Genomic DNA, 23,202 nt, shown 5'->3' with positions numbered 1-23,202 from the left:
ACATTAATGAGTAATCGTCAAAGATTGATTGTAAAGATAATAAACGACATTTTCATTTAAAGCGTAAAACAACAATATTATATTGTATACAATATACAATATACATGCTATTAATACTGCATACGCATAAATAACAAATAGGCCCATAAAATGTTTCTTTACGTTAAATTACATATTGTTGCGTGTTGCGTGAAAAAAAAAATTAAAAATTAAAAAAAAGATAATATGCCTCTATAATATGATAAATGCGTATAATAAAATACACGTATATATCATAATAATATTCTTGACCATAAGAATTATATAACTATGATGAATATGTATATACTAAAATATATATATCATAATAAATGTTTAGTTTTGATGATAATACTTACAGTAATCAGTAATAATCTTTAAATAATTAAATAGTATTAGAAGCCAGTTGGAAGGTAAATCTACTAATATAAAACATTATATATTAGTCTGCTGAACTACAAAATACCTAATATGCTATACATTCATAGTCATAGACTACAGTAAGTTGATGATGACAATATTTCTTCATAAGTTAAATTTTATAATTTAGAAAACACGTTTGTTTTTCAAAAAAAATATTAACTAACTGAACAATCTTTCAACTCTAAACCTTTATCGTGTCCTATCTGTTTGATACAACGTTTACATAATAATTAGTTAGTTTACATATGATATTAAGTATTAACTATTATTTATAATACATAGTAATTATATAAATTATTGTGTAATAGTATATTATCATCTCACGTTTTTGTAATTTTATAAGATGCCTATACAGATAGTAGATACGAAAAAATTCTAAATTTTTAAATATTATGAAACATAGTAACATACAAAACTACTAACAGATAATCGATAAAATTGTATATTTAAAATAGATATAGTTTGGCGATCATTTAAATAACATGATATTTTTTTTGTTTGTCACTCAAGTTACAATTTTTAAGTTTTATGCCACTTTTATACATGTACATAACACACAATTTATTCATAAAATATATTCAAATTAACGGTTTTTTATAATTAGCCACTGGGCGTTAAATAATTTGTAAATCTTACAAACTTCTAGGTTTGACATTTTAATTCCTGTATTTTAAATTTAATTTGAAAATTCAAATAAATTACAATACAGATAGGTATACTTTCTTTAATGCCCTGAAGTCGTGTTGCAACAAAAATAAAAACAAAACTTCAAAGAGTATACATAGTTCCTCATATTAATTATTAAAGTAATGTAAACAAAAAAAAAGGAATAGCATTAATTGGTACTTTGAAATGTTAAACATATTAAAATTAGATATACATTGATGACGAAAAACAGTAACACGGATTGTAGCGAGTAGCAGGTACCCATACCACGCAATAATACTATATTATTGGCAGTTACTATATATTTCGTGCGTTTTATTTCCATCTCATTGACGCTGTATATATAATATAATATGCATTGAATAACCTACGACTATTACGGTCGCAGTTTTAGTACATTCACTTTTAACCCTCGACTTCATTAGGAAAAAAAAAACATTAGCGATGGGAATACGAATTAGCAGAATAATCTAAGCCGTGAATAGGGACGACCTACATATCGCCCGGCTTCGAAGACATTCTTTCTCCGGATTCCGCCAGTCACGTATTGAACTCTGACAATTACAACTAGTTCAGGCGAACGATGGGTATTATAGGTAGGTAATAACAATATTATAATGCATTATAATACAGCTTATGCGATGTTTCGTGTAGGTCGTTATATATTATAAAATGAATGCGTTCAGCACAAATCGGTCTGAGAGTGAACTGTTTGAGTTATCGGTTACACGCGTCGAGACGAATGGGGGCCACCTATATAGAAAATATCGTCAAAAATTCGAAATCAATTTATCGCAAAACGGTAGTGTCTTTCGATAGGTACCGATAGGTTGGTAGGGTATATAACGATAATATAATATTTTAAGAGGTGCAGTTACGCCTGCCGCAGCTGTTGCCACCGAACACAAATAACAATATTATAATGCTGCGTGTATACGTCATAATATATATTGTAATATATTATTATGACTATTATTATAACGTTGAAAACTGATATTTCACGTGTTACCCACTCGTAAATACGGTGGAAATAAAACAATATATATATATCGAATACGCGTCTAAAGCACCAGCCGATTTCTCTCGCATCGTAGTATTGTGTTTTACTCGCGCGGAATATTTTCTCGACGTGGCTCAGCGGAATAATATATTACTTTGTTTTTTGTATTATTACAGGAATAAGGAATATACCTCGACGGCCGCCGCGACGGCGAAACGAAAGATTTTAGCTACACCGAGTAAATAACACTCGACTTGAAACGTTTGTTTAATTCTTTCAGATTCGCACAAGTGATTTATATTTGTTGCGCGGTAAGTCAGATAAGTACTGCACTGCACTTCGCGGAATAATAATATAACTGGAGATTTGGGTAAGATTTCAGGAGCGGATAAAGTTTGTCAAAAATATTCTAGATACGGCTTACTGGACATTTGCATTTAAATATAAGCAAACAACCTCAAACAACCATACACCCTCTACCGACATTTTAAACATTTAGAATTTTTAACAACAAGCAATTCAAATGTTTTATGGTTAGAAGTTTTTATTGAATAGTCCGGAATGGGGCGGGACAAGTTATTGATATAAGCTATAAACTCTAAAATAAAATACCAAAATAGAGTAGATTTTTTTTAATGGAGAAATTGAGAATTAATTTTTAAGTGTGAACAAAGCCCTCGTAAGTTATTTTCCGATGTGTATAAATACTATAAATACTACTTGTGCATTTCAGATAGATGTTATGCACGATCAATAATAATAACCTGATATTACCAACAGTATAAATGAGCCGTAAAGTTTTTTTTTTTTTTTTGTATCTTTATAAAATAATATAATATTTCCATTTTAAATTATAAATATTGTAATTTTTAGCCTGTTAAACATCACTATTTTGATTTACATAATTTATTCTGTTTAAATTTAAATTTGCTGATTTGTTATAATAGCCAATTCATTAGAATATTGTTAATTCAATTGCTTAGTGTAGTATAATCATAAATGTATAATTGGTAAACACTTCATTGTAGTATTTTCATGCTATGTATAACATGACCGGTCGATCATCTGTGCATAATTTATTATATTCTTCACTTAACCATGCTTTTAAATCTGAATGAACTCCAAAGTCAATATAATATTATATACATATTATTGTAGAGTAATAATATGATGTTTATGAGGCTATAGAGGAAAAATGCCAAACACAACAGATCTTTATTTTATTTTTTTGTTTTTATTTTCATAGTTGTTGTTCCCGAGGGAGAAACGCATATTTTGGACATCTAAAGAACTATATTATAGTCGTCTCGACCAGGCGCTAAAAACAATACGGATAAGTCGTGTTCTTCCGTGTAACATCAACAGAATAATACGTTGACGCCGTGCCGCCTCTAGCTGTTGTCTCATTGCCAAAACTCTGACACGACTACCATTTCAGACCATTTGGCCGTTAGTTCGAAGAACGTAAAGTAATCCATTTTTCATTAAAACGCAGCTATTGTGGCAGACGCGTGGTCAAAATTTGAAATGGTCTACAACGATCTATTGGTCGACGCTTAAAGCTCGATGTGTAATGTTGTTTATTCTAATTCAGAACTCATATAAATCACCAGCAAGCCGAATTTTCACAATAAACGACAGTTGGACCGTCGTATTTTTTTATTATTATTAAGATTGTCTTCTAAAAAAAAATGACTGTCGTCAATCTTGTCTAAAAAAAAAATAAACGTCGGTCCACATCTCCTCCCTTTGTGAGTAAACAGCGAAATAGCAAATCCATTATGTCGTCGCAGGATACAACGCTCGTAAAAAGGAAGCTCTTTTAATTATTTTTATGCGCGTGAAAAGTTGATTTTATATAATTTTCTCTTGTAAATAAATACTCTCGCAGCATATATTTTTTTTCACTAAAGTCAATTTTAATAAACTTTTTTTAACTACGAAATAAAATATTTTTATTTGATCTAAATTTTTATGAGAATATTGTGTGATGAGATCCAAGTCTTCGAAAAACGTTTGTTAGTAATACTCCTCACATAATATTATTATAAACTGAAAAATATATTTTCGTCGTTTTATTTGACTTTTGTTGACAAAAATATTATAATAATAAAACTTACATTAAAAATAAAAAAAACATATAACGCTTACTGTAAATACATTTTGTATTGTTGTAGTAATACAATATATACTTTTGATTTCGGATCAGGGTTGTAAATGGGAAAATGTAGTCAATGTACATTATTTAAACAAACGTCAAAACCCGTTGCCACGTGCCCACTACTCGTAGCCGTATCGTGTTGGTCTGACAGACGACGACACAGAAACAGTTATAATATATATATATATATATTATATGACTAGTATATAGAGCGGGCAATGCAATCGCAGAATTTCTGGACAGGATTATAAACTATTGTTTATTAAGGGCTAATGGTTCAACGCCTGCCGTAATGACGTTTCCACGGAATCTCTGGGGAGAGGCGAAAAATATTCCATTTGGAATCCTCTACCCCGATACCCTGACACCTCTTCACCCACGTAAACACGTATCCATACCACACACACTGACACACACACAACGGTATCACCCACTACCAGGCGACCGTTTGCACACACACATACAGTCTTCACATTATTATATATTATATTATATATAATACCTATACGTGTTTGTATGTGTGTGTAGCACCTATATATAGACGATACGAGATGCTGCGGCTCCGGTGGTTTTAATTAAAACAGTTGTACCGAGTAGAGGTACGTATACGACCACGACGCGATCGGGATTTGCCAGGTCGAAAACCACTCCGAGGGTGTTTCGCAAATTCAAGAACATAATATTCGATCGGCTGCGGTTTTTTATCGTCCGCAGTCCAAGCGACGCATTCCGTTCGTCATCCCGCAATAACCATAATTTATTGTAGTAAAACAGCTCGAACAAACATCATTGACAGCGAATAACGCGGCTTCGTAGCACATAATATACGAACTGTGGTGAAAACATTTTTATTAATGGTATAATAATTTATTTATACCAAAATCGAAATCAAAACCTAATTGTTTGTTTTAACAAAAGTCTTATTAAAATTCATTTTATGCATTTAAATTTGAAATCAAATCGTAGACATCCAAAGTGCGTAAAAGTTCACACAAATTGTGTCATACGTATTTGTTTGAAACAATATTTTCAACCCAAATAATGCGATAACGTTGAAAATGCGTTTATACATTATACAACAGGAGAAATGTGAAATAAAGTTCTTATACGCAATAATTTAATGAAAAAAAATTTTAATTCACAAATATATTGCTTTTATCCATTATTTTAGAAGATTCGAAAATTAATATTGTTAGCATATCTGAAGGAAAAGGAGATAAAAATGATACCTTTACTTTTTCACTAAAAATTCAAAGGTGCACGTACCTTTTTTTCCTTTAAAATTAAGTGAAAGGCATTTACGTTGTATGCTTAGGTTATGTATATATATGTTATGCCGTTATGGTGGCTAAAGGTTCAAACTTAATTGAAATCACTTAATTTATTTCCGTCAAAATGTATATAGCGATTGGTTGGAGATAGATCGACTATTTCAATTAAAATCGTTTTATTAAAACACTAAGGGTCACGGTAGCATGTTTTATATCGATAGCTATACACCGAAAAAGTGGTTGTTAATATTGAAGGTAAAATAAGTAATATTATGCGAACGTCGTGATCCTATATTATAGTGTTGTTAATCATTGAAGGTTAGTTAACCTAACCCTGCACTTTTAACGTACTTGAAATAATTATACAGTGATTTTAAAACGTAAAATTCTGTTGACTTTGATCTTACTTGATTTAAAAATGTATTTTCCGTCTTATGATAAAACTATTTACAACCCAAACACATTTATTCTTTCATTTAAACCTAAGGCCAAATACATTTATATGGATAAATTTCTATTCTGGAGAGCTTTTGTAGACAGCCATATAGTAACTTGTACGAATTTTTAAGTATTTTTAAATTATTTTCCCGTGAGTAAGGCATATATCAACTTTCGAGTGGTCGTTTATATAAACGTCTAGGCGTCGTTTGGCTTACACGTGTGGAAAAAGTTAAATCACGATCGCCTGTGTAACATAGCCTATTATTACGTATATACGCGTCCTCACGATCGGTTCTCGACACAGAATAGAATATATTGAATTTATTGACGAGTATAAACAACAACAACAACAATAACAGCAAGACGTGTTCGACACCCGTTCGTTGTTTCCGGTGATTAACGCGCGAATTGTTATTACCCGCGATATTATATAATAGTCACGCGACGTACATAAACCATTCGTATAAAATAATATAGTATCCGAGCAGGTCGGCGCAAGTTACAAACAACCGGAAGAGATTTCCCAAGAGGGTTTTCAGATTCAGCAGGATGTTCGACTAATCCACGCGCATATTATATTATACGTACCTCCTAACTCGCTACAGCCACCGCGTTCTTTGATATCATACGATATTATAATCATAAATCCTTTTAATCGAGAAACGGTCGTCGTCCTTTTTGAAACGAGCGGAGGACCGGTGGACCGTGCGAAAAACGTTCGTTAACACGGTTTGTTAGCGCGGCAACTACGTGACGCGAACGGTACATAATCTCGCCGTAGGTATACATATATGTGCATATGGCGGAGACATGTAGTCCCAGGAAATTTCCGGGATAACTTCATGTTTTGAACGGCGTCTGGACAGCGGGTTGACGGTGTGTTAAGCACAGTTGTACCTATATATAGATATTCTACGTATTTGCACATTTATCCAAATGAAAACTACTTCATCTTAATCACGTCCATATAATAATATAAACAAGGAAATCGTTGCCAATTATTACTGAAGATAAATTATGGACATCCCCTTTTAAATAAATAACATTAAATTATACTCTACTATTATCTCTTATTTTCATTAATTTATAATTTTTTTTTCATTTTATGAATTTTGTGCAATATCATTAGTATACTAGATTAGTTAAAATATTATATATTTATGTATATTATCTAGACATATTTTTTATGTCTCTCTATTCAAAAGTAGTCTTCGGAGGGTTGTAATGGATTATAACAGTGTTCTATATGCAGTTTGCGTCAACTACAAATACAACATTTAACAGTTTCACACAATACAATATAATTTATAATACCTATATAATATATGTATATATACCTCGTGAAATTTAACTGTCTTAGCTACAATGCTTTGCGAGTAGTTTTCGATTCATTGCTACAGAAAAACTCAGCCTTTGATCAACTGAAATCCTCTATGTTCTGTCATAAAACGAAATATTTACTTCATCGACCGAGTACAGCAAATTAACATAATATTATTACTTATTACGTTATCGTGAAGCACACATGGAGCGCGTAGCGTGCGTATTGCATTCTATATAATCGCATCCAAAGGGATCCTTAGCAACTATCGAAGCTATCACGATATTCTACTGGCTTTAATATTTTAATCAACCGATTGATTTCGAGTGTAATATAAAATCCATAAAAATTCCGATTCCATCTTCTCAAACTTGTCCCCTGCCGAGCCGAGGTCTCTGCGTATAATGGCGTTTTAGTGTTATCGAGTGCTCCCTCCTACGTGAGTGTTTGGACATGCGTAAGTATATATAAATTAACCGGATAGGTATATAATATAATGCATGGGGGAACATAAATAAAATGTGCGATCGGAAGAAAACAAAGTTTTATAGACTTTTACTTATATATAATATAATATATAAAAATACAAATAATTCTGCATCCCGAACGCTCGATCGAAAGAGAAACGGCTTTTTATGCTAAAGTAATATCGGCTGTCGTTTACAGAATTAATACGTAGCTATATAAATTTTGCACACAAAAAAAGTTAGATTAAAGTTTTCCATAGTCTGGAAACCTTATTTTGCTTTAATAACTAGCACGTCTACAAGTTTAAAAACGAAGTTTTTGTATAAATGATAATTTTATTTTTATTTTTTTTAATCCTTTTAACCAAAGTAATATAACATACATTACAATTGACCATTGTAATAACTAGGACAGTGAAGTGCGTTCTTTTTAATTCATTGTATAACGTAGCTTTCTAAACAAAAAGTTTGAATTTTGTTACAGCGAATTTATAAATTTGAAACTTTTATTTAGCATTTATCATATTATTTCGATTCTCTAGATTATTTATACGTTTATGATTATTTTTTAAACTGCATTTTTAGGCATTGTAATTAATGTTTTTATAAGATTATATTATAGTGTGTTAAAATTATAGCTCATGTTAAATGTAAGATACATTTTTGCAATATACCGAAGAAATATAAACATATATACATAAATGCGTACGTTTATTATTTTATGGTTACTGTTTTACATTCATACTACACTGCGTTCATTCAGACCTTATTAGTAGGTATGCTAATTTTATGAGAGTATTTTGTATTTACTTTAAAAACAATATTATACCGTTGTAAACCTATTTTATTATTCTTCTATAATTATATACATATCACAAAAATATTGTGTCTATACGAGTATAATTAATATATAAATGTTTTCGATAACAACACTTATAAGTTAAAACTTATTATTTTTATCAAACAAATTTTAAATATTTGATAAATATTTGATATTCATAAAAATAATATTACGACAATAGTTATATTATTTAAGTTTTATACGTTGTTCCTCATTGATGTCATTTTTCGCATAAAATTCACAGACCAAGTTTCTTGTCGCTGTTGTACGATATTCCGTGATTAACAAAACTTATTTCCATAATAACACGTTATGGTATAGAAGAAAGTGACAATTAAAACTTTCCCGTCTTATTCCATACCAAACCTAACCTGGGATTTCATTTTGAAGTTTTAGTGTACGGTAATACCTATACAGGTTCTTTTATCCACTGATTGTGAACCAGGCCACTTATTTAAATGTTTTTTAACCGTACTCAAAATGCAAATTTCTTAAGGGCGCCACATCGTTGATTGTTTTCTCTCAAACTGCAAACGCCTGCAACCACCGGAGACACTGCTAATCCCATTATACACTACAGTACACTACAGTACTACAACACAGAAGAAGTCCATCCGAGAGATCCTTGTCAACAACAGTAGGCCTTTCTTTTAACATTCAGTGCGCTTTGGTTTAGAAACTAAGTAAAAACCATAAATCCGATACCTTTTAGGTGAAAAAAGGTCGACGGGGTCGAGTGGGCGATTCCATATAAACGTTGTGTTTACTCCACTTGAGAGTCCTTTTTAAAAACTAAAACCACAATAGCCTCGTTTTCTTCCCTCATCTTGCACTTACAAAAGCATAAAAGCAAATAAATTGCTACCGACAGTTTGTGAATTTTAAACGTACTAAATGAAAGTAAGCACTTCAGGAAGTAAAAATGTTCTATAAGTGAGAAATCTAGTACCGGCTCACGTGCACCGTTTCTTTTGTCCTACCATATCATTTTGACTGTTTAATCTAACTCGTAGGTGTAATAAAATTTAACTCGAGTTTAGTTCCACTATTTAATACCTACCCCCAACATCAGGGCCGAGTTAAAACTATTTGTGCAATTTAAATTTATTGTTATACATAAAAAATATTTGTTATTATATCCATAATTACATTTGTGTTGTTAATATTGTTACTATTATAGTTATATGTTTCTTTCGAGGAAATATTTAGTTCCTACATCTTTGATCTTGTTTCAGTTTTACTATAAGGATTCCTTAACATGTTTAACTTGTGTGGAAATGCTTATTGCTTTGCATAATGCAATAATATATTCCTCCGTATTCTCGTATTCTCCATATAGCATCCATTATAATATTTTATTTCTTTATACTATTGGCGAGGCAATGTATTTGCTCCGTTTACACAGGATATTCATTTTTTATTAGGCATTCATTTATTTTTATGTTTTAATAATCTTAAATGACTATTTACTTATTTTTTTTTCCAATTACAATGGAAGTGTATTTGCTTTTATTTTTATTATTGATTTAATTTGTACAATTTACCTAACCAAAAGCTGAAACAGACGTTGTTAGTATTGTTATAAGTCTTAGTGCAGATCTGTCGAGTTAGTTTTTTTTTTTTAAATGTTGTTTATTTTGGAAAGTAATTTTCTTTGGTATTTAAAAAATGTATTTAAATTCTATAGTATTTTAGTCCATAAGTATATCGATTTAAAGTAACTAGTTATTTAATTGCAGTAGACTTGATATTGTAAAATACAGTAGTTTTTTTCGCGGTCGGTTAAATGGGAAATTCTGATACAATTATTACTAACGTAAAATTACAATCGGATACTAAGTTTGTTGTTGTTATATTTTATTTCATTGTAAAACTTGTAATTCAATTAGGTATTTTTTTTTTTAACTTGAAATATTATAATAAGTACTCGTACTTATGTTATTAAATATATTTATTTTTATTGTTAAATCATTGTATTGTATATTTTAAACATCATCATATCTCGGATATTTTAGAGCAAAGAATATTTTGTTTATAAGTATTTGGGCGTAGTACAAAACGCTTAATTATGTATTTTTTTTCTGTAAAATATTAAAGCCTTGTAATCATAATGATAAATTACTAAATACATAGCTCACAAAAGTTCGAGTCGTTGTGCAATATAGTTCTACTTTATATTGTTTCGTTCTTAGATTTTTTTCTTCAATCATATGTTTAACATGCGAAAAACTTTAACGGTAATATTATACAGAAGATACGTGACCTACATCACAATTATTTACTAATAGTTTTTTGTTTTCTTCGCTTATATACTTTTCATACGTTTGATATGTCGTTATATTTCGTTCATGTGTACGCCAAAAAGACAAAGGATCAAATAAAACTACGGACCGATGCTTTCTAAGGGACTATGCGGTGATATAATATACTATAATTTCAACAAATAACGTCTTACAATGTCTTCTTTCAAAGTATGAGTAAGTAACCTCAGATATATGTATACACCAAAATATTCAAGTAAAATTACAGTTAAATCCGAACTCTATGTCCCTTATACCTACCCCGCTCCGCGAGGATTCAAAACATTTAGACGGAGTTAGTTACAATAAAAATAAAAAATATACAAATATAATGATTAAATTAATATTAATACTATGTTCAATCAATATGAGTACTACAATTTACAAGGAATCACATACAACACAATAAAATGTCCATTTAATAATTATATAAAGGTAGGTACAATAATAAGGAAAATAATATGAATAGGACGGTATTTGAAAATAAAATATTCATCTAAAAATTAATTTAAATTACTTTAGGCAATTACGTTTCATACAATATAATGTAAGATTTTTTTTTTTTTTGATTATTAAAAACGTATAGAACATAATATTAAGATTGATTTTTGCATAAAGATAACTTTTTTTTATTCAACTTTTGACTTGTAGGTTTTATCTCGACAAAAGTTTATTATTGTACACGGTAAGTAATTTAATAAATGCCGCTTTAAATACTACAAACATTTGAAAATCAAAGTACGCTTTACACAATTAAAAGTGCACGGTTTTAAATCGCAATAACGTAATGAAAACTAATTAAAATTTATGAATATGATTTCTATATTTCTACAATAATTTTTATTTTTATTAAGTTGAATATTTTTTTAATTACTTAAATGAATTTAAAAGTTTATATAAGAAATAAAAAAAATAAATGTTTATAATTATTTGTTTGTTATAACTTATAAGCATTCATAAAATGTATACAATAATATAAGGTACTTACTAAATATTTTTTTATAACTATTGTATAAAAAATGTTAAAGAAAAAAAATATTTGAGTTGTTTATTAAAACGAAAACCCCAAATTTGGATGAATATTATTTCATTCTATATGGTTTTTTTTTCGTATAATAAATTAATAAATAATAAAATATTACATAATTTAGGAATACCAACAAGTAGAAAGTGAATAAATATAAAATATGCAAGTAGTTTTTTTGTGTAATGATTAAAATTTCTAATATTTAAACAGTTTTAAGATAGTACCTACATTTAATATTAATTTTGTTGACAAATTTTTACACAACGTTACATACATAATTTTACTACTTTTACTATTACATATTGCCTACTATGAGTGTAAGCAAAATGTTTGTTAAAAAAAAAAAATAAGATTCGTTTATAAAATACGATAGATAACTACATAATATCCTATTCCTGAATTACTTTATTTCAGATTAATTTATTATAATGTGTATGTAAATTTTTTTTATTGAAAGTATTTTTTTTTATTTATTTGTATATTTATTTGTATTTGTATAAAAATTGACAAGATTTTTACGAATTGGCTCGTAGAACAAAAATTGGATTAACAGATAAAATAGTTGAATGCTTATAAGTTACAAATACATTGAAACATGTTTCCACTGAACATGGGGCTTCTTTAAAGTGCACGACGTAATTGGTATCAGTTTTAATACAGGTCGATAGTAAAGTCTCATTTAAGAAGCCGAATGAAATGCGAGTGAGCTATAGGCTTTCAATTCTGTGGTTATTGTTGAAAGCACTTTTTAGATATCCAAGTAAAAATATCAAGAAACTTTAATATTCAGTATCTCTATATTTGGTAATTATTAAGGTCAATAATTATTTTTAATTTCAGTTAATTTTTTTCAATTATTACAAAATAATATAACAGATGAAATAATATAAATATGAGGTTAATAAATAATGTGTTATACAATATCATAATAATGAAAATAAGGTATCTATATAGTATAATATATATTATAATAAATATCAAATTTATATTTGATTCTGCAGATGCAGTGTAAACCTACTCTTATAATTCTAGGTTTTTGTTTTTAGGTAAGAAAAATATTTGCATAAACATTAGTAATACAAATAAGTTAAGAAACTATTCATAATGTTGACTTAATTTAACGTTTGATAATATTTAAGTAGTATTTTTAGGAAAAATCGTATGTAATGTAAATACTACATTCGTACATAATAATATGTTCATTTACTATACTAAAACATAGTAAGCTAACACTGAAATTTAATAAAAAATGGTATTCCAGATTTTTAATGAAAAAAAAGGGTGCGACAATATAATAAATTGGTGTGTTATCTTTTATCTTTATGGGATATTTTATACAAATAAAATTAAATGAACGTAAAATCAACTTGCATATTATTAACAAATGGATTATAATAATTTTTTCAATAAACAAAACTATTAAACTTCATAAAATCATAAATTATATTTGTGTATGCATAAATGTGTTTTAAAAATACCTCTTGTGTAAAAAGTCAAATTAATATTATTATACTAATAAAGATATTTAACAGAAATTTAAAGTTTAAACTAATGATTGTACAAAAAGGAAATCTGTGAACTCCTATCAAAACTAAACAAAACCAACAACCTTTCTAATAACTGTTTTCAAACTTGGTACAATAATTTCTCGTCAAACATTATAATACGTATCTAATACAATATAAATTCTATAGGAATATTGAATAATGCTTCATTGCATCGTTCGTCAAATTAATGTTAATTCAACAATATTTCACGGGATTGTTTTCGTTATGGTTTTAGGCTTTTAGACAAATGTTTACCTATGTGCAACCGCAATTCATCGAATATTGATTGTCAAACCAGACCACCACAGACATTACTGTATAGACCAAGACCAATATAATTACTAAATAATTTTAAAATATATTTTGATATTTAATATCGGTCTGCTATTCTAAAAAATAACAATAATAATAATAATAATATTCAATTGCGGTCCCCAGCCGATTTTGTTCAGTGACTAAAAACCCGCATTCACGGTGAAAGCAAAAGTATAGTTTTCCATTGGTAAATATAACTAATACCTATTATAGTTATCGATTTTTATATTTTCGCCAAAAAACAAGTGGGTACTCGTTCAACATCAACGTTCACGAGTTGTCTAATTTCCAACCGACTAATCTTCCGTAAGACGACACTAACAATTTCACATTTCAGAGTTATTACAACACTACACGATTGTTGTCACATTCACATATAATAGCCGTACATTTGCCAAGTGTAATCAACTATAAACTGATAAAGAGTTTAAAAGCATATCTTTGTGGTCTAACCCTAAAATACACGTGTTCAGCTGTCACATTCACATATGCGTAGTGCGTACAGAATGACGATAAATGCAACTTCCCCATAGTCCAGTAGTCCCCTCAACGAATCTAATAGCCATCGTGATTTTTCACTGTTCGATAAAAACGCCATTTTTTTTCCAATTTCACTTCTTTTTTACAAATCGAATGACTTGCTGGATACACAATACAATGTAAACCGATGGCCTAGAGGATCTATTCAGACACCACAGTGAACTTTTAAAAAAGTATGTTTACTTTATGTTTAGATAAAACGAAAAGAACGCAAAAAAATAGAAGAAGCAGTTAAAAAGTTAAATTTTAAACGTACACAATGATATATTATGGGTTCAAATAAATATAATTATTTTCGTTTACATTTTACAAAACGAAATACTAAGCAATAAAAATTTTCCTCATTTAGTATAATATGTATATAAAAATAAATAATCGTAATCATTCATATTTTTCTCAGTAATTGAACAATAAAATAAATTGTTCACATTTTGAAATTCAAAATTGTACACTTCAATTTGTATAAACTATATTTGACGTATTATATAAAATAATCAAAAATAAACACAAACCTTTATAAAATAAGTTGAAGAATACAATTATTATTTATTTATATTAATGTAGACAATAATCTAACCTTGCATTTCTACGGGTATGTTAAACTATTGGTTAAATAAATGTAGGTATATAATTGTATAGGTACCTGGTACAAGGTATATATTTGTATACATATCGAATGGGATAATATAAGTAATGTATTATACTAGTAAACTTTATACTCTTGAGTACATAGATTATCAAATGTATGCATATTCACAACCGCTTGAATCTAGATAGTCGGCAGTCTGCAATTTCTATTTACATAAGTTTGATTTATCTCTACTCATCACTTACTTTCTTTAGCTGAATTAACTTACCAAATTTACATTTAAGGATTCAAATTTAACATTATAACATAAATATCCAATATTCCAGTGAAATGTATACTTAAATATGAATATATTATTATTTATTATCAAAAGGTAAATGTTATAATTTATGTCGGAAAACTTTTGGAAATTTCAGTTGAGTATGATAAATAAACAACCCTAGAAGATAATTTATACTCAATAATTTCCCAAAATATTAATATATGTTTAATGAAATAATATTAAAAAAAATAATGAATTAATAATAATTTTAGTTGATAATATTATTATACTACGAACAGTATGAACTTCATCCATATTTATATTTAATAATATTATGATGTATGTTGCAAAAAGGAACGTTTCATCTCATAATAATTCAAATTTTGTTTAATGGCCATACAAAGAACAGAATAAATAAAGCCGCTGAGATAAAAGTAATTTGGCTATGGTCGCTACCATCCAGTTAAAATAAATAAAACTGAGTTCATGACTTTGCAACTTATATACTTTTGAATTTTTACCAAATGTTTTTTCATCATTGTTTACATAATTCAAAACTTCTTCATTGCAATTAAAACAGTCAACAGAAGTTCTTGGTATTAAAAGAAATGGCAAACAAGTTGAACTGTGCTATTTGGGCTGTGTATCTAACCTTTGGCCACACTAACCCTACGACGGGTGGTGCGGCGGTGTCACAAAAACTCTATACCCAAAATGTGTTTTTTCATCGCCTGCCCTCACGTCCATTACGCACAGGGACTCTTTGTGAATTTACGACCTTTTCAGCCCATATTACTGTACAGGATCGTATATTTCACGACAATAAGGTAAAAACTGTCCGACATTTTTTTTCTTCTTCATTCTCCATACTCGCGCGCGCATTGTCAACGGCAGATGTCACACCCGTTCTGCTTTATGGGCCCGGGGATTTGCAATTTAATCTTCTCACGTCTTCTTCACGGCTACCTATATCCTACAGTCTAAGCACCCCTTCACCCGAATAACCGTAGAATAGTGACGAAGTGAGGATTTAACTTTTTTCTGATCATATCTGTCAGGATGGCTGATAATACGGGAGGAGTTTTTCTTATTCATTCTATCAACCAACCCTCCCCCAGCGGCCACTTGATATCTGGGTTTTCTCGGCTGGGTGTGAAAATGGAATAATAATAACATTTGCCTGGGGGAGCTACCCCAGTGAACAAGACGCGTAATAAGCTCTATTGCAGGAAATTTTTTTATAAGCCTTACCCGAGGACGAACCATATAATAATATAATATATTAAAAACCGCAAGTAAACGTTGCACAATCATGGTTGAGAGGTAAAAGATATATTTTTATTATAAAATGTAAATTATTCATACAAATTACACTAGGTCGACCTAACTTGTTATAATTTCTATCGATAATAGTCTACGTAGTTAATTCTATCAAAAGTTATTTTAATTAAGTACAAATAAAGTAATAATTTTTAGTAACACAAATAAAATGTGTATTAAATTTTTTTTATTTAAATAAAAGAAGAACATTTTTATTATTTAAAAATATAATGTGTTATAAAAAATTGGAAAATTGATTTTAATTATTCCACTGCATCAATAAATATTTACAATGGAATAAGAAATGTTCATATAAAAAAATCTTAATAAAATAAAATGTTTTCTCGGTAATACGATAATGATTTATATTTTAATATGCAAAGATGTTTAAGTAAATAATTATTTACTTATACATTTAGTTATACCTATAAACGTATAATCATTTTTATAGGAAGTAAATTAGCAATATCCTATTTTGAAATTTCATGTAGTACCAGTAAATTTTAAAAGGCATTTTAAATAATTGTGTACAAATATTATAAATTATTATAGATTTATTAAATAGTAGTTATTGGCCATATTTTTAATCAAAAATTATATCATAGATTTAATTAAATTCATTTTTAACATATTAATTTGTTTTAAATGAATAAAAAGTAATAATATTATTATTTAAACTTGACTGAAAAAAAAATATATATACATAAAAGTTACAGACAAAAACAACTTTTTAATATAAACGTTGGTAGTTTTTTACAATTGTATAACTTTTATAAAAAAAAAAATGTTATAATATCATTAGTATCCTGTAACACATTTATTTATTTATTTATTTATTTGCGTTTGTTTACATCATAGAAAAAATGTCCAGTAAAAACTCTATCGAATCATCTATAGAATTTTTGGTTACTTTTTTTACAAAACAGATTAGATACAATTTTATGAAATCATAAAAATTACTCAGCAAAATCTAACTATTTTCTCTAATACAAATCAATGTGATGTATCGGATAGAAGAGGAAACACAATATAGAAAAATAAGTCCACATTTTGAAACGCAAAAGTTAATGTTCGTCGAACTTGGGATCGAAAGTTTACACATGGTGTTTTCCCTAGGGGAATAAAAACACAACATGCAGTCATTAAACGACAAAAGCAAACTTTTTATTTTTTCTTCAACAATTTTCACATCAATAGAGAAGAAACTCAGATGTCTAGATCACGATTTTTTCTATTGAACAAATATACATACATATATATAAATCAAATTAATACATTTATTGTCAACAGTTGTTGGTTAAGAATATCTAGTTAATTATTTATTTTTAATGGTTCAAGTTCGAAAAAGAAGTGTATACCACTGGCCGCAATTGTTGGGAACGATTTGGTATGGGTATTTCAGTACTTGTATTAAAAAATTATAAAAAAAACCTTTTTACCAGTTATTCACGATTACGGCTGTTCAATTTTGTTTGGGCAACGACGTTTTATTACCTTCCGCCATATCACAGTGCCTATGTATATCGCTGTAAATGTAATATTTCACGGAAAGTATATAATGTATTCTTTATTCTCTTGTCGCAAGCGATAACGTGTCGCCATAAAACGGTAAATGACTTATTCAACTTGAAACGAAATAAAAAGTACGAGCGTACAATAGTGCATACTTATACAATCATGTACCGACCACATATTATTTAAATATTTTTACTCAGCGGTTTAATGTGAGAATAAAAGAAATGTTTTTGTATTATTGTAACACCAGAATGATTTGAATTTTATTACTCTCCAAAAATGTAATTTATATTGTTTTACTTAATTAAAAAAATAATAATAACAAATAAACAATTACTATACAATATAACCAAAATGTTAAATCAAATATGTTGCATAAGTCATAAATTATTGAAAAATGAATAAATTAAACAATTGAGGAATGACAATAATGATTTTTATTTTATTTATTATTTATTAATATGGGCTAATTATTAGTATTATATTATTAATAAGGTTAATATTTTGTCAAATATTTTAAACTGTAATGAATTATAATAAATAATTAACAACTATGTAAGATAAAAAATTAAAACGTACTCTAAACGTTAAAATTTAACTTTTGTAGCAACTAATAATAATAAACAGATACTTATTTAATTATATTAATATCTAAATGATTATGTTTCATTATATGCATAGCTATAAAAAAATAAATATAAGTACTACGAATCTCATAATTTTTGTAATTTTCAAAATAATTATCATCTCAATTATATAAATTATGAGGAATTATATTATTTTACATATTACGCTAAAAAAGTTTTGAAAGAACTAAATAAATGCTCTGAACTTTATATCTAACAAATAATTTAGAATTACTTCTTAATTTACACATGAAAATAAATTTAATTAATCATATTTAAGCAGTGAAAAAGTATGATATCAATCATTTGTTTGTTTTTATGAATATTATTATTTTTATAATTCCATAACTGATATAGGTAATAATTAATAATTCATAATGTGCCATTGTGAAATAAAAGTTACAAGAATCCTTAAATTGTTGTACATTTTTCTCGAACACATAGGTGTTGTTAAATAAATCCAACCAGTCGTATCCTATTGTATTATATCATATGACATTTATCAGTTAACTTAATGATATCATATTTCTATACTCACTATAACGAGGGACGGTAAGAGCCGTTTACCCCTAGTTGACGAATAGGTATTGGTATAATATGTGTTAGAGTCACGGCGAAACCTGAACTCAGAAATCCCTTAAGTAGTTGTAAGTCTTCGTTTACTACAAGTCGACTACTTACTCCGCTGTTGTTAGTCGCTGTATTTAATTTCGAAACGTTTGGGAGTAAACTGAGAAAAAACCAACCAACTCCCTGGAACTAGCTTATCTTCAGGGTTTCAGGCTTTTATACGGCCTTTGACTCGAAATCACTGCTCTTTCATTATTTGAAAAACACTGTTAGTATGATGGCGCCACAATAAATTTCAAGCTGTTAGGATGGGAAGGGTTGGGGGACCTTTTATCGGTAGAACACCCCAACCAAACAATACATTTGACAGAATTATGGGTGTACGAGATTTTTTTCATTTCACTCCCTCGTATACGCCGATTTCCACAGGAAAACGACGTTTACCCAAGTTGTTACCAGTATATAATATTATTGGAAATAATAATAATAAATATTTCTATTATTAATAATAGGTAATAAAAACAGAAATATTGTTTATATAACTAATTAAGAAAAACGAGTTTATTTTAAGAAACATTTAGGTATCATAATTTAATTATTTTAATGTTAATTAAGAAAAATTTTATAAAAAAAATGTAATATGAATTAATAAGTTTATTGTTAAGTATTATAAAAGTCGATGTTTAACTAAATTTATAAAATTCAAATAGGTTTAATAAAAACAGATAGTAGCAGTACCCATACCGCTTACTGTATTACATACATATCTTATCCATATAATATATATATGACTAAAGCAAACGATATTTTTTATCAAATAAAGTTTTTGTATAGAAAAGGGAAAATAATCTTTACAATCACAAAAACTGACAGCAATACAGTGAAATATTAGATTTTCAAATCTAATCTTATACAGACAATTTCCTCTATTTTTGGTTTATACAGACTATACCAATATACAAAACGATCAAAACTGTAAGATTGTAACGAAATTCTATATCCTTGCACTCGTTAGGTATAAAATAGTTAAATAATAATTTAAGCCATAATTTAATATTATTGTATTTCCCTTGTTTACTCTAAATACAATAATGTGCGCATGCATAGAGAAATTCATTATGGATTAATTGTAAAATATAGCCGTGTTTTAATAATAATAATATACCAATGTCCTTTTTTAACGTACATATTATCAATTATGTATACAAATAATTTCTGACTTAGATTAGACGATCCATTCGAATGGTTTTCATACTAACAGAAACAATATTATTACCTAACAATATAAAGTATATATGACATTTTGAAATTAATTCTATTCTTATCCCATTACGTTTAGTCTCATTTTTTTTTTTTTTTTTAACTATGAAATATAATAAGATAGTATGAAATAATAATAATAATATATTTTTTATTGAACCTTTTATAACATAAAAACATTTAACTATATATACATTTAGATATTTTTTGGGATCGTTAGTGATTGTGTATTTATACTTTTGTTTACAACCCATATAGTATAGAATTAAAGTGGGATACGCAATAGGTAAATTTGTTAATTTTTTTTTTTTTTATATATGAAATTTGTAAATAAAAATATGATTAGCGGAAATATAAATTAATAAAACTTCATTTTAATACCACTTTGTAACAGATTTAATAATAATTTTAATAACCTATACGTCATTTATTTAGCAAAATTCCTACTGCTATCTAATTTTTTTCGTTTTATTTCTATATGTTGTTTAGTATATTATTATACATAATATAAGCACAACTATATTAAATTGTTGAATGATTTTTAAAAACTGTGTACCTACTGTGTCTACAATAATTATAATAAGGAAGTATAACAAAATTAACAAAATTAAAGCAAACTTTACTTGTAAATTATAACGCTGATTTTTAAATTAAATCATTTTAGAATTCAGTAACGATATTATTAGAATTTAAATTATATCACAATCATACAGAACCCATGAGTTGTGCTTTTGAAGTAAAATAGTTTTAAATATAATATAATGCTATTTAAACATTTGAAAATCATTTATTTTACAATTTATGTAAACAAGGATTTCTAAATCAAGAAATCTAATAATGATTAGATCATATTCAATGTGTTGATAACACATTAGATCTACTTATGTCTATTACCTATACAGGGCTATATGGACATCAGTTAATATTTTTTCTGAGGCTTGTACACAAATAAAAATATATTATGCTGTTTTATCGCTTCCACCAAATGATATTATCATTTCGTAAGTTTACATGTAGTGGCAGATAGTACCCAACTATCATATTATAAATTTCATATGAATAAACTCGATAATCCGTCGCATTACTGATTTTTTTTTTTTTTTTGGTATTATGGACAAAAACTTGAAATGAGATTTCAAAAATACGGTCATGTAATGCTACCTATATTACATATTATACTGATTTATTTCAAAACATAGAAAAGTATAATAATTTTATTAATGGAAATAATATATTATATTAATTCTAATATATTTTATACACTTAAAACTTTATTTCATCGCATACTTTTTTATTATCGTTTTTAATGTTTTTAATTTTATTTTCTAAGTTTACTGCATTAACGATTCAATAAATGACAATATATTTTTATTGCTTCAGCTCAAATACTGTTGCAATAAATATTAAACAAGATCGGAACTAGATGACAGAATCGTATACTAGTACAATGTATGTACAATATATATATATATACATATAATATATATATATATGTGTGTACATTTATATACAATATATCTAATACAACTATACACTTCATGCCAATGTGGCCGACAGAACAATATGTTGTGTAAAATTGTGATCCATCGAAGGAATAGAATACAAATAAATTGTCTGAAATTCAATTCTTTTATTCTTTAATTTATTTTTATATTTTTAACATTTATTTTTATTTTTAATGTCACATTCGATAAACAAAAAAAAAAGCAGCCAATATTTGAACAATAGTTGTCGTTGGTTGATTGTTAATTCGACACAGAAACAAGGATTAGGGGTAGAGAAATACGAGTAGAAAATGCAATATTTATCTCTTGTATTTGCATAGCCTTTCGGGAGGAAAACGACAGAAATTAGCCGGTTGCCATTTTCTCGACAAATCGATTTGTTTGCACAAAAACACGTGACGTGTTGTTGGGTGAAAAAATAAAATAATAATAACGTGAACAAATTGTTTCTGGGTGTAAACGATTTATCAATTTGAATATATAGTTAAATGCAATTAAAAATACGTGTGATTAAATATAAAAATGTATATAACTATGTGCTGTAGTGATAAAATGTAATTGGACGTTATCCCTACAATCTCTTATCTCACTCATGTCATCATCGTTTATATCAAAAAAGATAATATTTTATGATAACTTACCAATATCGGCTGATCCTCCCCAAGTTCCTTGCTGAGATTGTTTTGCCAATCTCATTATAGCGTCCGTATATACTTTGGAAGCTGTAGCAGCTCCTGCAGGCAAAACAAAAAGAAAACTCTAATAAGTACAAGGTTTAATTTAATATTGGATATTTAATATTTTTTCTATTTAATTAAAAAGAAGTTAACATATATTTTGCGTAAAAAAAAATCATTACGTCTTAGTTATAAAACATTTACAATGTTAATAATATTTAAATATATATTATTTATTGTTTTGTATTAATATATTAAACAAATTAAATATTTTTTACACAAAATATGAAATCTTAATCATTTTATAATACTACAAATAAGTTAAGGCTGCTTAAAATAAATAATAATTTAAGTTGTTCAGTAAGAGTATTATTATTAATTTAACTATCTATTTTTTGTTAACGAGTCACTATGTCAGCAGTAATATTTTATTGTAAAATAATTTCATATTCTTGGAAAAAAATTCTGCTGATACTAAAATTAACAAATCGTTCAATATAAAGATTCAGCTATTATGTGTGATAGGATATATAATTACAT

The 23,202-nt window shown here is 27.7% G+C and overlaps 1 protein-coding gene and 1 long non-coding RNA gene across 4 annotated transcripts in view; one reads left to right on the top strand and one right to left on the bottom strand.

Annotated features, from left to right (window-relative positions):
- Positions 1-23,202, bottom strand: part of LOC114121770 (uncharacterized) — a 98,627-nt gene that overhangs the window by 23,356 nt on the left and 52,069 nt on the right. For both annotated transcript variants that reach the window (XM_050199834.1, XM_027984228.2), the window contains exon 3: positions 22,627-22,719. In XM_050199834.1, coding sequence (XP_050055791.1) covers positions 22,627-22,719 — 93 coding nt within the window. The remainder of the gene's footprint in view (positions 1-22,626; positions 22,720-23,202) is intronic.
- LOC126549721 (uncharacterized) lies at positions 1,625-3,795 on the top strand. 2 transcript variants are annotated; one of them, XR_007603834.1, is made up of 3 exons: positions 1,625-1,703; positions 2,284-2,477; positions 3,354-3,795. It is a non-coding gene; the product is annotated as an uncharacterized LOC126549721 (long non-coding RNA). The 2 variants fall into 2 exon arrangements; XR_007603835.1 differs by lacking the exon at positions 3,354-3,795 and adding an exon at positions 2,490-2,624 and having other exon boundaries at positions 2,284-2,418.

This window comes from Aphis gossypii, chromosome 2 (assembly GCF_020184175.1).
Source record: "Aphis gossypii isolate Hap1 chromosome 2, ASM2018417v2, whole genome shotgun sequence".
NCBI lineage: Eukaryota > Metazoa > Arthropoda > Insecta > Hemiptera > Aphididae > Aphis > Aphis gossypii.
This window is presented reverse-complemented; position numbering and strand designations above follow the sequence as displayed.